The sequence below is a fragment of the Prionailurus viverrinus genome, chromosome A3 (assembly GCF_022837055.1).
Source record: "Prionailurus viverrinus isolate Anna chromosome A3, UM_Priviv_1.0, whole genome shotgun sequence".
In the NCBI taxonomy this organism is placed as follows: Eukaryota; Metazoa; Chordata; class Mammalia; order Carnivora; family Felidae; genus Prionailurus; species Prionailurus viverrinus.
The window spans coordinates 74503219-74519627 of NC_062563.1; the positions used below are offsets into that span (position 1 = coordinate 74503219).

Consider the following 16409-nt stretch of genomic DNA (forward strand, 5'->3'; position numbering starts at 1 on the left):
AAAGGTAATTTCAACACTCAGCTTTAGGCAGGAGGAAGACAAAGAACAAGACAGCAGTAGTTTAATAAAAAAGAAATACTACTTCATGCTACAACATGAATGAACCTTGAAATCATTATGCTAGGTAAAAGAAGTCAGTAACAAAAGACCACATAGTGTACAGTTCCATTTTTATGAAATGTCCAGAACAGGCAAATATACAGAGACAAAAATAGATTTTAGCAACTGCTTAATGCTGGAGTGGTGGTGGTGGTAGTGGTGGTGGTGGTGGTGGTGGTGGTAAATGTGTGTGCAGGACAGGGAAAATAGGAGTAACTGCTTTTAGATATAGGGTTTCTTTCTGGAGTGACAAAGCTATTCTAAAATTGGTTATTCTAAATATACTAAAAACCTCTGAATTGGACATTTTTAATGGGTTAATTATACGGTATATGAAGTACATCTAAATAAAGCTGTTTAGAAAATAAAAGCAGTGGTATACAAAACAGAATTAGGTTGCACTGACAACTGATTTAAGATTCTGATGCAGAAATCCCTTTGCCTTCCAAGGAGTCTCATTGAAAGTTTCAAGGCAAACTTCCATCTCTCTAAAGATAGTGTAAAACCAAAAATCCAGCATTGTTTTTTTTTTTTATTTTTTTTTCAAGTTTTATTTATTTTTGAGAGAGAGAGCATGAGTTGGGGAGAGGCAGAGAGACAGGGAGACACAGAATGAGAAGCAGGGTCCAGGCTCTGAGCTGCCAGCACAGAGCCCTATGCGGGGCTCAAACTCACAGACCATGAGATCATGACCTGAGCTGAAGTCACACGCTTAACCAACTGAGCCACCCAGGTGCCCCACAGCATTGTTTTAAAGAACAAAACTGAAGACTGTCAAAATAAGCCACTGTATCACTTAATCTAGTCATTTGTTTCATATCTGAAAATACTGACCAAACAACATTAAAAGACAAAACAGATGTATCATAAAACCTAACTTATATCAACTGAAGGAAAATGACAGCTGGAATATTGGCAAATAATAAACAAAAGTTTATAAAAAATCTAGCACAGACTTATTTCTGACAAGGAGTACTAGATATTAGAAAGGAAGGAAGGAATCCAAAAATGCTAGATAATTTTTAAAAATTTCTTTTAAAATGACTGAGCTCAAAAGAAAATAAAAAGATAATCCTCAGTTAAAAGATAAAACAAAACAAAAACCTGAACCTTACAAAGGAAGACAAGAAAGAAGCTGTTTTTCTTGGCCTTTGGTAGAGAATGAGGAGGGTTATCTCCCTAAGGATTTGCAATAATGTAGCACCAGCTTAAAAAAAAAAATGTAAACACATAATTTACATACACACAAATGCAGAGAAAGAGATTCAGAAATCCACATATTCAGGCACTAAGAGAGGTACTCTCCAGGCATTAGAAGTATGTTTGTATTTTGTCATCTTTTCTAGTTTTGTATAGTATACAAGTATTGCTTCTAAGTATAGAGCTGCTTAAAATAAAATGGTTCTGGGATTGTTGCACAAATAAAACAAATTCTCTCTGGAGCAATACATCTTTGGCCCAGACACAAAGTATTCCCACAGACAAATCCCCTCCCACCCAAAAGAAGGTCACAATTACACACACACACACACCATTGCCCCTGCTGCCACCACCACCATAAGAAACAGCAAACTGAAAACAAAATGCAGGTTCAGATCCCCACGGATCTGACTTCAGATTTTGGAATTATCAGACATAAAATCTAAAATAGAAAAATTTTTTTAATTTCTGAAGAAATAAAGGAATTAAAAGAATTATTAATAACAACATGAAAAGGCAAAGATATAAAGAATCAAACAGAACTTCTACAAAGGAAGGATGTAATTACTGAATTGAAAGTTACTCAGTGGGTTAAACAGAACATCTGACACATATGAAAGGCAAAATTAGCAAACTGGAGAGATAGTCCTGAAAAAAATACTCAGAATACAGTACAAGACTGATAAGGTAAAAGAAAGTTTAATGAACATGGGGGATAGAGTAAGAAACTAATAAACATGTAATAGAAATACCCGAAGGATATCAGGCTAATATAAAAGGAAAGAGACATGAGAAGAGACAATATTAGCAACCAGGAGATAAAGTTTAACCTAGGAACAAAAATTAGACTAATAGCTGACATCTCTAGAACTGAAAGGAATCCCGAGATAGAAGAATAAAATCTGTAAAACACTGAGAGAAAAGTAATTGTTAAAGAATTGCATACCCAATAAAATGATCTTTCAAGAACAAGGGTAAAATAAAGGCATTCTTGGACAAATAAAACATTGAGAAACTTTACCATCAACAAACCCTCTTTAAATAAATATTTAAAGATATACTTCAGTAAGAAGATAATACCAAATAGAATTCTGAGGTACAAAAGAAAACCTTGTTGGGGGGGGGGGGGGCAGGAGGAAAACACATAGTTTGATCTAAAGGAACACTGAATCTATTTATTTAACACTACTTTCAGTATCTAATTTATGGGGTTTTTAAATTTATGGGGTTTTAATACTTTCAGTATCTAATTTATGGGGTTTTTAAAAAAGAAAACACAAGACAAGAACAGCTTAAAGATCATAAAGGGAAATAAATGGAGTTAAAGCACTCTAACATCATGGAACTATTACATAAAAGAGTAAAAATACCAAGTAATTTTGGCCTTTTTTTTTGCTAGGTAAGAATGGAAGGTGTAATTTCAAGAGTGGCCTATAAAAAAAAAAGAAGTAGGATAAAAAACATTTACACCAGTAGAAAAAAATATGAGGAAACACTTATAAATGGTACAATTCGCCATAATAAACACGTAAAACTCATTTGCATTCAATCATAGAGCTTTCAACTGTATAAAGGAAAACTTGACACATCTATCATCATAATAAGAGATTCCAACTCATCTTTCTCAATAACTGATAGATCAAGAGACAAAATTAATCAGGCTATGGAAGTTTGAAAAATGCAATTAACAAACAAGCTTGCTCTGACTCTGCACCCAAAAAACTGGAGAATACCTATCTTTCTGAAGCACACATCAAACTTTAATAAAATGTGACAACATAATAGGCCAAGCCAAGTAATTATTAACAAATGTCAAAGAATCAGTATCACAAAAGCCAATTTTCTTTGACCAAAAATCAAAACCAAAAAAGAGTGCTTGAAAAATACCCTATGTTCAGAAATCTAAAGGCGTATTTCTAAATACCTCAAGTGGAAAAAGAAATCACAAAATAAATGCAAAATGCAAAAAATAAATATTTTAAAGAATACAACATACCAAAATTTGTGTAATGCACCTATGGTGATTTGTAGATGCACCTATGGTGATTTGTGTACTGATAGCCTGGAAAATGCTCATATTTAAACCACGAACTATGCATCTAATTTAAGTTTAAACAAGGACAATAAAAAGTACACTTTTCAAAGGCATAATTCAAGTAGCCTAACAAAGTGTTGCACTATGCAAGCTCTCAGAAACTGGGAACTGGTTTTAAAATTTCATAAAGTACAATAATTATTTTTAAAATCAGGTAATATGAAGTATTTGCTTGTATCTTTAATATTGCGTAAGAAATGGATTATGTCAATTCTACTCTATCTTCAGCAAATAAACCAGTATCTGACACATAATAATTAGCATTTAGTATATTCTAGGTAAATAATACCTTTTGTTATTATACAAAAAATATGAATACATAAACATTAATTATAATACTAAATGAAGAAAAAGGACTACTTACCTGGTAATAAAATTTTATCTGTCTCACCAAAATGGATAGATTGTGAATTCTAAGTGATGCATCATTGTTGACCTTTTTATTTACTCTCTGACTCTCCGATTTAGGATTGCTGTAAGAAATTTTAAAAAAATTCTTTAAACTAAAATTATACTCAAATACATGTATCAACCTATAGGTGACTGAAAATAACCACATTAAAAAATGTGTATCTATCTGCATTAACAGAGATGACCCAAAGGACAGATGATGTGTTCTGTGCTTCTAATTAATATAAATGCATCTGATATTTCTAAGACAATGGCAAAATAAATTTGAAACGTAAGTTACATATTTCTCTTCATTCTCATTTTGTTTCCCCATCTTCCTGGGATGAATAACCTCTTCTTTCTTTCAAATATATTTATTTCCATCACCCAAAATACATCTGTTTAAATCAAGACTGTGGGACGCCTGGGTGGCTCAGTCAGTTAAGCATCCAACTTTGGCTCAGGTCATGATCTCACAGTGCATGAGTCTGAGACCTGCATCAGGCTCTGTGCTGACAGCTCAGAGGCTGAGGCCTGCTTAGAAATCTTTGTCTCCCACTCTTTCTGTCCCTTCCCCGCTCATGCTCTGTCTCTCTCTCTCTCTCTGTGTCTCTCAAAAATAAACAAATATTAAAAAAATTCTTAAATAAAAAATAAGTAAATCAAGATTATAAAACATGAGCTAATAACCAAGAAATGGTGTATCTCCTCAATGGATAATGGGGACTATATGTGAGCAGCCACTGTTCCACAGAAGTTAAAGAATGCAGTTATGACACAGGTTAATACTTTAATCTTAGGTAAACTATACAGATTCAATGAAAGCAAATGGTTGAAGGATTCTGAAGTAGCAGAAACTGAAAAAAAAAAAAGTTAGACCATGGTTAAGAATGAGAAATTCAATCACAACCAAAAAAAAGGCAATATAAGTAAAAATACACAAGTGTGACTATATAAAACCAAAAAGCTTCTGCACAGCAAAGGAAACCATCAACGAAATGAAAAGTCAACTTATGGAATGGGAGAAAGTATTTTTCAAATCATATACCTGATAAGGGGGGGTTAATATTCAAAATACATAAAAAGCTCATACAACAACAAAAAATGAAACAATCTGATTTTAAAATGGGCAGAGGAACTGAATAGACATTTTTTTCTAAAAAAGACCTACAAATGGCTAATAGGTACATGAAAAGGTACTCAACATCAGTAATCAAAAAAACACAAATCAAAACCATAATTAAGAATCACCTCATGTCTGTTAAAATGTTTACATCAAAAATGTAAGTGATAACAAATGTTTTGGCAAGGATGTGGAAGAAAGGGAACTCTCGTGCACTGTTGTTAGGAATGTAAATTGTTGCAACCACCATGGAGGTTCATGAAAAATTAAAAACAGAACTACCATATAATCAGCAACTCCACTTCTCAATATATATGCCAAAGGAAATGAAAACAGAATCTCAAAAAGATATCTGCATGTTCACTGCAGTATTATTTACAATAGCCAACACAGGAAAACAAACTGTCCATCAACAGATAAATGCATAAAGAAGATGTGAGATACACACACCTTATATATGTATTAAAATTATCACTCATCCATGAGAAAAGAAATTCTGCCACCTGCAACAGTCAAATGGACCTTGAGGGCGTTATGCTAAGTGTAATAAGACAAACAGACAAATACTTATATTCTTTTTAAGAATAGGAAATTCAAGTGGTTGCACTAGAACAGAAGAGTAAATCCATGCCAGAACATAAGCAGGTAAGAGCTAGTTCCTCATTAGGGCAAAGAGGTCAGGCTGGATAAAGACATTGCAAAGTGAAACGGCAGACAATAAATCAGGACTCCCTATGCAAGGGCTGAATGCATATCATAAAGCAGGAACCTAAGCAGTTATTGGGACAGAGTACTATCCTATGATTATGACTTTAAATGCAGTACCTCCACACAAGAATGCAGAGAAGAAATTGATAGCTATACAACAGAGAATAGGAACTGAATAGAAACCTCTCATTCCTTAATCCTTCCCTTTTGTACCCAGTCCATTACAATCCTAATGCCTTCAATTCCTTCCCCAGACAGATTAGACTCTACGGTGCTATATTTTGGTAATTCTCAAACTTTTAGGCTCCAAACAACTTTTGTTTTCATGGGCTATATTTACTGTAACAGAAATTAAAACTGAGAAGATATCACAGTTACTTATTAAGTCATTTTTAAAAATAATAAATTTCACACTTAAAAATATCAAACAAAAAAATTAATGAGAATAGCATTGTTTTACTATTTTTACACATCTCTTTATTTTTTTATATAACTTATTGTGAAGTTAGCTAACACACAGTGTATACAGTGTGCTCTTGGCTTTGGGAGTAGATTCCCATGATTCATCACTTACATACAACACCCAGGGCTCATCCCAACAATTGCCCTCCTCAATGCCCATCACCCATTTCCCCCGCCCCCATCAACCTTCTGTTTGCCCTCTGCATTTAAGAGTTTCTTATGGTTTGCCTCCCTCTCGGTAACTATTTTTTTTTCTTTCCCTTCCTCAATGGTCTTCTGTAAAGTTTCTCAAATTCCACAAATGAATGAAAACATATGGTATCTGTCTTTCTCTGACTGACTTATTGCACGTAGTATTAAATACCCTCTAGTTCCATCCACATTGTTACAAACGGCAAGATTTCATTCTTTTTCACTGCCAAGTAGTATTCCATTGTATATATAAACCACATCTTCTTTATCCATTCATCAGTTGATGGACATTTGGGTTCTTTCCATCATTTGGCTATTGTTGACAGGGCTGCTATAAACATTGGGGTACATGTGCCCCCTATAAATCAGCACTCCTATATCTTTTAGATAAATTCCTAGTAGTGCTATTGCTGGGTCATAGGGAAATTCCATTTTTAAGTTTTTGAGGACCCTCCACACTGTTTTCCACAATGGGGCACCAGTTTGCATTCCTACCAACAGTGCAAGAGGGTTCTCCTTTCCCACATCCTTGCCAACATCTGTTGTTTCCTGAGTTACTTTTAGCCACTCTGACTGGTGTGAGGTGGTATCTCAATGTGGTTTTGATTTCTATTTCCCTGATGATGAGTGATGTTGAGCATCTTTCATGTGTCTGTTAGCCATTTGGATGCCTTCTTTGGTAAAGTGTCTATTCATACCTTCTGCCCATTTCTTCACTGGATTATTTGTTCTTCAGGTGTTGAGTTTGGTAAATTCTTTATAGATTTTGGATACTAACACTTTATCCAATATGTTGTTTGCAAATATCTTCTCTCGTTCTGTTGGTTGCCTTTTAGTTTTGTTGATTGTTCCCTTTGCTGTGTAGAACCTTTTAATCTTGAGGAGGTCCCAACAGTTCATTTTTGCTTTTATTTCCCTTGCCTTGGGAGATGTGTGAAGTAAGAAGTTGCTGCAACCAAGGTCAAAAAGGTTGCTGCCTGTTTTCTCCTCTAGGATTTTGATGTCACATATTTATGTCTGTCATCCACTTTGAATTTATTTTTGTGTATGGTACAAGAAAGTGGTCCACTTTCATTCTTCTGCATGTTGCTGTCCAGTTCTTCCAGCACCAGTTTTGCTAAACAGACTGTCTTCTTTTCCATTGGATACTCTTTCCTGCTTTGTCGAAGATTAGTTGGCCATACATGTGTGGGTCCAGTTCTAGGCTCTCTTCTCTATTTCATTGGTCTCTGTGTCTGTTTTTGTGAAAATACCATACTGTCTTGATGATTACAACTTTGTAGTACAGGCTAAAGTCTGGGATTGTGATGGCCCCAGCTTTGATTTTCTTCTTCAACATTACTTTGGCTATTCGGGGTCTTTTGTGGTTCCATACAAATTTTAGAATTGTTTGTTCTAGCTCTGTGAAGAATGCTGGTGTTATTTTGATTGGGATTGCACTGAAATGTATAGATTGCTTTGGGTAGCATCGACATTTTAACAATATTTATTCTTCTAATCCATGAGCATGGATATTTTTCCATTTTTTTGTGTCTTCTTCAATTTCTTTCATAAGCTTTCTATAGTTCTCAGCGTACAGATCTTTTACCTCTTTGGTTAGGTTTATTCCTAAGTATTTTATGATTCTTGGTTTGCACATCTCTTTAACATCTATTTTAAATTTAAAAAGCAGGCTTGCTCACCTTTTGCATTCATCTATTGTTTGTGGTATTTTGATTGACATACATGAAGAAAATTTAGCCTTACCAAGATATGTACTCTGAAATAAAGCGATAATTCTCTCCATAGGAGAACCTATGGAACCCCTGAGAGGATCCTCAAACCATATTCTGAGAATTACTGCTTTATTTCAACTATTATCTTGCCAGCACTGCCAACATATTGATCCTTTGTCATGTGACCAAACTCACACTGTCAATCTCCAACACTGGGCCAGTTCAACCATATTCAGTGGAATTGTTCACAACACTAGATGAGAAAATAATACAACCAAAATAAGCTGAATATCAAATAGGATAGAACAGCTAGTACTAAACTTGCCCTCTTGCCATAAAGAACTAGAAAACTAGACGAAACATAAAATAATTGTTTCAGACTTTGGACAGCAGGTAATACAAGGTTATAATCCCTAGCGAAGTAGTGAGGCACTTTACAGAATGAGGTATCAGGAGGTGTAGCCCAAGTCACACCAAACTTAAGGACACAGAGCTTAGACTTCAAGGAAACTTAAGTAACTAAAATTTTCAGAAAATAATACTAGAGACAAAGGAACTATCCTAATACACAAGAAAGCTCCAAATATATGCCCTTGAGATTTTCGCTAAATACTAAGTTTGCCTGTGTACCCTAAATTCCACAAGACTGAGCAGAGGACGACCACAGGAATGCTGCAAACTAAGTAACAACCAAAGTTCACCAAGTGCAGGGAGAAATTCAAGTTCTGATCAGCCAGAGTGAAAAAGGAATCTTGAATAAACATCCACAACATTTAGTAAAGACCTCAGAAAAATGTCTTAGAAGTAGGACTAATCTAGGGGTACCTGGGTGGCTCAGTTGGTTGGGCATCTGACTCTTGCTTTCAGCACAGGTTGTGAACTCATGGTTTCGTGGGTTCAAGACCCACATTGGGCTCTGTGCTGGCAGCATGGAGCCTGCTTGGGATTCTCATTCTATCCCTCTCTCTCTGTCTACTCCCCACTTGTGCTGTCTGTCTCTCTCTAAATAAATAAATAGACTTAATGGGGCGCCTGGGTGGCGCAGTCGGTTAAGCATCCGACTTCAGCCAGGTCACGATCTCGCGGTCTGTGAGTTCGAGCCCCGCGTCGGGCTCTGGGCTGATGGCTCAGAGCCTGGAGCCTGTTTCCGATTCTGTGTCTCCCTCTCTCTCTGCCCTTCTCCCGTTCATGCTCTGTCTCTCTCTGTCCCAAAAATAAATAAACGTTGAAAAAAAATTAAAAAAAAAAAAAAGAGGGGCACCTGGCTGACTCAGCTGAGAGATACAACTCTGGGTCATGAGTTCTACCCCCACACTGGGCATAGGAGCCTACTTTAAAAAAATAAAATAAATAAATAAAATAAATAGACTTAAAAAAAAAAAGCTAGCAGTTAAGTAAAAGCTATTCCAGAACCTCCCCAACAAAGCTTATAAATAAGCCTTGAAAGGATCAAGATGATTACAAGCAACATGACAATCTGCCAAAATAAAATTCATCACTCCTTAAAGGATAAGATCCAGATACTCCATAATATAATGATCAAAATGTCCTCTCTACAATCAAAAATTACTAGATATGCAGAAAAGGAAAAAAAATGATTCATGACCAGGAAAGAAAAATGGAAAGTCAATAGAAACAGACCCAGAAATGAAAGAGATCATAAGATGATCATGAGAGATAAGGACTTTTAAAAAGCTATTATAAATACAGTGGACCCTTGAACAACATGGGGATTAGAGGTGCTGACCACACATATTACTTGGCATGGCCAAAAATCCACATATAACTTCTGATTCCCCCAAAACTTAATTACTAATAGCCTACTATTGATCAGAGCCTTACCAGTAACATAAACAGTCAATGAACACATATTTTTATATGTATATATACTGTATTCTTACAATAAACTAGAAGAAAAAAGAAAATTATAAGAGAAAATACATTTACATTACTGTATTTGTTGAAAATACCTGTGTGTAAGTGGACCCACACAGTTCAAGCCTATGTTATTCAAGGGCCAACTGTCCATTAAAGGACTTAAAGGAAAGCATTAACATTATGTGGAGAGAAATGGAAACTACTCAAAAAAACCCAAATGGAACTTCTAAAGCTAAAAGAAAAATTTTTTAAATAATAAATATATACTGTATCTGAAATGGAAAATTTACTGCATGTGTTTAATAGTAGACAAGAAACTGTAGCAAAAGATTAGAGAACCCAAAAACACAACAATAAAAAAATCCAAAGCACAGGGAGAAAGAGGGCGAAAAGAAAAAACAGGCTGAAAAGAATGAAGTCTAAGTGATTTTGGGGGCAATATCAAACTTAGAGAAAAGTTGCAGGGATAAGTAGTCTTCTTCCTAAACTTCCTGAGAATAAGTTGCTAACCTGACACCCAATAATTCCCAAATATTTTAGTGTTTATTTTCTAAAAACACATATAATCACATATAAAAACACAAAATCATGAAATCAACAATAATATATCACTACCATCCAATCTTTAGATTCCATTCAAGTTTGTTATTCCCAAATAATAATGGATGTCCTTTACAGGAAAAGGATCTAATTCAGAATCACACTTTTCATTCAATACTCTGAATTTCCACCGTTAGTTTCTTTCAGCTTGGAAGAGTTTCTGTCTTTCCTTGAATTTCACGACCCAAACACTTTAAAAGGTTAAAGCCAGTTATTCATAGAATGTCCTTCAATTGGGTTTACTTGATTAGACTGTGTCTGAGTTATAATTAAGTTCAGGTTGTGTATCTTTGACAGCAAAAACACAAAAGCGATGCTGTGCTGTTCTCAATGCATCCTAAGAGATGGTGCATGATTTCAATTTGTCCCGTTACTGATAATATTCCCTTTTATCACTTGATTAAACCAGTAACTGCCAGTTTTCTCCATGACAATCATTATTTTTCTTTAGTAATTATTAAATATTTTGTGAAAACATACTTTGTAACTATGTCAATAATCTGATCTTCAATTTATTTATTTATATCAAAACACACTCATGGTTCCCTATAATATTCAATAGATCACCATCTATTAATATAATTACTGATAACTATTATAGATTGCCTTTCCATTTTGTTGATTGTTCTTTTATTGTACATAAGTTTTTAGTTTGATGCAATCCCATTTGTCTAATTTTGCTTATGTTGCCTGTGCTTTTAGAGTCATATCCCTAATTGAACTCTTTTTCAAACCAATTTATAATTTTCTCTAGGAAGAATTTTTATTACATATGCTTAAATGCTTCCTAGTTTTTGCTGTTACAGTGAATGTAATATTTTAAAAATATATTTGCTAATAGGTTACTACTGATCTATGAAGCTATCAATTTTTATGGATTGCTCTTATCTTTAGAAACCTTGCTAAACTTTCTTATTCTAATGGGTTGTCTGCTGGTTTTTTCGGAGGTTGTCTTAAATTTGTAGTTCTTTCATACTGGTAATCAGTTATCCCAACACCAATTACTAAAGAGCTTATTTCCCCCTGATCTCTATGATATATTAGAATCCCATATAAGTGTGGGCCTACTTTTGGAGTCTGTTGTGTTCCATTAGCCTATTTGTCTATTCTTGTGTTTAAAACCTTATTAATATCACTACTTTTATTATTTTCTTGATTCCATTAGAGCAAGCCCCCTCACTATTATTTTCATGGAAAAACCTTGAGAATTATCAGAATCTTATTAATAATAATAATTTGATAAAGACTGACATTTCCATCAGTAACATTTTTAAGTTTTCCCACAAAAGTCTCATACACTTAAGTTATTTTTTTCTTATTTAGGTTTTTGTTTATGAAATGGATTTGTTTTCTATTATACTGTGTATTTGGTCATTGCTAGTATGTAATAGGAAAGATGTTTTTGTATATTGCACTTCTGATTAACCACCTTTCAAAATTTAGTTTATTCAGTTCATTTTCTTGGGTTTTCTAGGTATAAAAAAATTCTATCATCAGCAAGTGACAGTTATCTCCTCTTCTCTAATCCTATATCTCGTTTCTATTTCTTTTTTTTTTAAGTTTATTTATTTATTTTGAGAGAGACAGAGACAGCACAAGTGGGAGAGGGGGCAGAGAGAGAAGGAAAGCGAGAATCCCAAGCAGGCTCCAAGCTGTTGGCACAGCCAAAACCGAGAGCTGGACGCTCAACCCACTGAGCCACCCATTCGCCCCTCATTTCTATTTCTATTTCTTTATTTACTTTATTTAATTATTGCATCAACAAACAATAATGAAGATAAGAGCTATCCTTATCTTGTCCTCAAATTTAATAAGACGGCTTTTAACATTTCACCATTAATATATGTTTGCTGTAATTTTCTGATAGATACCTTCCTTCAAGTTAAGTTCCCTCCTATTCTTTATTCAGTATCTAAATGGGTGCTGAATTTTATCCAATTTTTCCTGCATCCATTCCCATCTGATTCTTCTTTTTCAATATGCTAATATAGTGAGTCACACTGTTACATCTTATAATACTGAATTACCCTCACAATCCCAGATTATTTACTCCACCAGCTCCACCCCATAGTATAACAACTATTCCCTTTTTTGGTAAATAACTCTATCATAGGCCTTCTAATACTAAATTGGCTTTATGCCTCTCACTTTCTCACTAGACTAAAAGCACCCTGACAGCAGAAACCTTATCTTATTCACATTTTTATCTCTAAAAATTAGCATATATCTTAACAATGTTGTATGAATAAATAAAAATAATAATCTGAGACTAAGCATGGTGCTTCAAAAATGGCTCCTTCCTAATAAAAGTTATGAGATGACATTCTCCAAGCTAATAACTCACTTGGCAGTCTAGAACAGATACCCCCCACTAAGGTCTGTGTACCAAAGATCAGTTGAATAACAAAGTCCTAACCTACAATTTGAGATCTACAGAAACAAGGGAGAATATGGTACTAAATAAAGCAGGCCAAATCTGATCTGTGACTGATTTATGCCTAGTACAAGAGAATTAATGAATAGCCCAAGGCAAATGAGTCTAACTAGAAAAGTGGGTCTCTGAGGTAAAAGCACCAACCAGAACTAGTTATTTACAAGGAAACTGTATTGCAGAAGTCAGATTATGTGTGATGGCAAACAAAGACAAACAGAAGCATGATCAAGAAGTCATGGTTAAAAACAAGAATGCTGAAGGGAAAATCTTGTTTTATATAATCCACTCTGGTACACTTAGTGCGTTAAACAAATCCTGAGTACCTACTGTGGCCATATTAATATATAAAACCTTAGTTTAGTCAATCTATCATTGTGGAGAAAAGTACACAGATAACTGTAATTGGGAGAGGAGAGTAGGAACAACCCCAGTAACAAACATGTTAGGTAAACCTACAGTTAGTTACGTAAACATTTCATTTGCAATCACAGACATTCAGTAAATATCTCTCTTTTTCAGCCTTCTTCTATCTTATTTTTATTTTCCTTACCCTATATTTGAATCTCCTTACATACCTTTCACCTGTGACTGCCTCCTATTCACACACTGGTAACAGACCTAAAAAACACTTTAGAGATTACCTAGTTTTTCATTCATCTAAATCAGAAAATCTAAGTCCAAAGGAGTAATTTGCCTAGACTCCTTGACTTTTTTTCCTTCGCTGTCTTTCAGCCTTTTCTCAGATAGGCTCATTCACGAAAACAAAGAAAAGACCAAAAAGAAAAGATTTTAGCAATGTTATCTATAAAACCCACATGTACAGTAAATCACTGTTTTTATTGTATTGGTTGAGCATATCCTTAATTCTGTTTTCACAGTCAGTAACCAAACTAAAGAATATTAATTTCCTCTTCATTTCAGTTGATATTTTAATAAACCCAGATATTTAATTCTGACAACAAATATTTAAGAAAGATTTCTATATTACCACTAAAAGTATAAACTAAAAAATTGTACAAACTTATAATATAAGCCCATTATTACGTGATAATATATAATTTGGATTATACTTTAAGATGAAGATGGATGTGTAATTTCTTTTTAAAAAAAATTTTTTTTACATTTATTTATTTTTGAGAGACAGAGACAGAGTGTGAGTAGGGGAGGGGCAGAGAGAGAGGAAGACACAGAATCTGAAGCAGGCTCCAGGCTCTGAGCTGTCAGCACAGAGCCTGATATAGGGCTCGAACCCACGAACCGTGAGGTTATGACCTGACCCGAAGTCGGATGCTCAACTGACTGAGACACCCAGGCGCCCCTGGATGTGCAATTTCTAATAAACATGAGTGATGTCATTCCAACTTTAACAACTTTTATAATGTAAACATTATCTTTGACAGTGTTGGTACCAAGTTTCTTTGTCTTAAGTTGATGTATTCTTTAAAGTTTAAAGGTTCTTTTTAAATTTTTTATTCCCAACATTCCTTACATGGTATTTCAAATTCTACTCGGTTGCCAGAAAAGCCTTTGGCCTCCTTTGTATAAAGCTCTTCTAAAAATTAACAAGTTTTAAGAATTTAGAATTTTGGTTTGCTCAAAATCTTTTAAGAACTTTTTCTAAAGATAAATTTAATATTAAGTTCTTTAAACCGTGAGAAAGATCCCTTGAAACAATTAAGACAATCCTGAATACAAAAAAAGGGAGCAGTTTAGTTTTTATACACTAAGGATAGCACATGAAATTTTAGGAATCTGGGAAAAAGTGAAAAATGCAACTTAGAAAAGCTAGAGAAAGTATTTTGAAAAATTTGCAGAATACTTCAACACCAAAAATTAACCTCACATTCAACAGGGATTATTTAAAGATAGGGGGATGAAAGTTTCCTGCATCTTTTTTATAAAACTGTGGTGCTTTGTGTTTATAAATCTTTGCTGTGAATACATGGAGTTTGAGAGGATTTCTGTGATCTACTAGACTCATTTGGAAATCCAATAAAATAATAGAGTTCTTCGATAGAACAGGCTGATACTAGGTACTCAAAGCTTCAGTTTCAGTTTCTAATCTACATATCTATTGTGAGTTATTTTAGAATGTGCAAACAGAACTGGAAAGTTCCTACTTGTTTAGAATCAATGGATAATACATCACAGCCTATCCATAAGCTTTCTGGACTTGGGAAACCAGGATAACTGCTAAGCACTCTAGGCATGGACTTAGAGAGCAATAAACTTTCAATTGGTTTCCCATTTGATTCATGCCCAATTTGAGTTAGGGTCACAATGACAGATGTTAGGATCACAGAAAACAAGCCCTTTCACCCTGAGAATGCAATCTCTTTATGTGAGAGGGACAGACTACCCTCAGGTGAAACTGTCTGAAAAGTCCTAATCCCCACTCTGATGAAAGGTAGCTTAAGAGTTAAGGCCAGATGTCCTGAAAATTATGTACATCAAAAAAAGTAGTAACTTCAGAAAAAATAGTATTTTTTTCAAAAGAAAAACATAGGCTCTGCAGAAAACATTATATAGTTATATTAATGTGAATACTGGTTACTGATTTAACTCAACTTGTAATGAATACATTAGAAGGACAGGATAAGATATACAGATGGCAAAAAAAAAAAAAAAAAAAAAAAAAAAAAAAAAAAAAAAAAGCTAAAATCTCATCTACCATTATCCAGAAGTCAATAGACAATGTCTAAAAGGGATAAATCAAGAAATATGAAGGTAGGCATATTATCACTATAAATGGCAGTACATGACAGACGAAATTGCTTTACAAAAGTTAAAAGTTCTTACTCTAGGAAACAGAACTGAGAGGTAAATTAGGGTATGGATTGCCATTTTTCAATATGAATCTTAGTATTAACTAATCCTTTTAACTACGTAAAACATTTCTTAAAGAGAGTAAAAACACTAGCCAAAAAAAGAAAAAAATCGTTTCATGAAGGCTGTCCATTTTATTTACTTCTAGGAAAAAAGGTAAGTAATTGTGTTTGACTGTTACTGAGCTGCAGCACATTTAATGAGGCTGTACATGTAGAGGTCAGTGCTAGAGATTCAGAGTCATGAGACAATTGTCAGGCTATGAATGAACTTAAGAAAATAAAACAGTATAAAAAATTTCTTCTGTAAAAATATGCATTCCATTAAAGACAGAAAGCACTCCACTCCTGCATGTATTTTAAGGTTCATTTTTTTCATACAACAAAAGGCACAGTATAATAATTTAAACAAAGTGGGTATAGTATGAATCCAGAATTCTCTAAAAAGAAATTGTACTCTCATTAAATATTCTAAATACTGTCTTTCATGTTTAACATTTAAAATACTAAACAAAGATTAATTCAGAATACAGAGTCATGATTAATGAAGTTTTCCTTAAACTCTTTTTGAAAGCATACTTTTTTTTTTTTAGAATTAGTCTGGAAAGACCTTTTACTAAAATAAAAGATGAGCTACTAAATGATACACATGTGATATGTGAGCAAGTAACTTTCTAACCATACATAG

General features: G+C 34.1%; 1 protein-coding gene across 6 annotated transcripts in view; it reads right to left on the reverse strand.

The window, feature by feature from the left end:
• Positions 1-16409, reverse strand: part of CCDC88A (coiled-coil domain containing 88A) — a 148384-nt gene that overhangs the window by 111219 nt on the left and 20756 nt on the right. For all 6 annotated transcript variants that reach the window (XR_007150925.1, XM_047852924.1, XM_047852925.1 and 3 more), the window contains exon 3: positions 3759-3867. Coding sequence is in view for 5 of the 6 variants with exons in the window: in XM_047852924.1 (XP_047708880.1) it covers positions 3759-3867 (109 nt within the window). In the remaining variant the exon portion in view is untranslated. The remainder of the gene's footprint in view (positions 1-3758; positions 3868-16409) is intronic.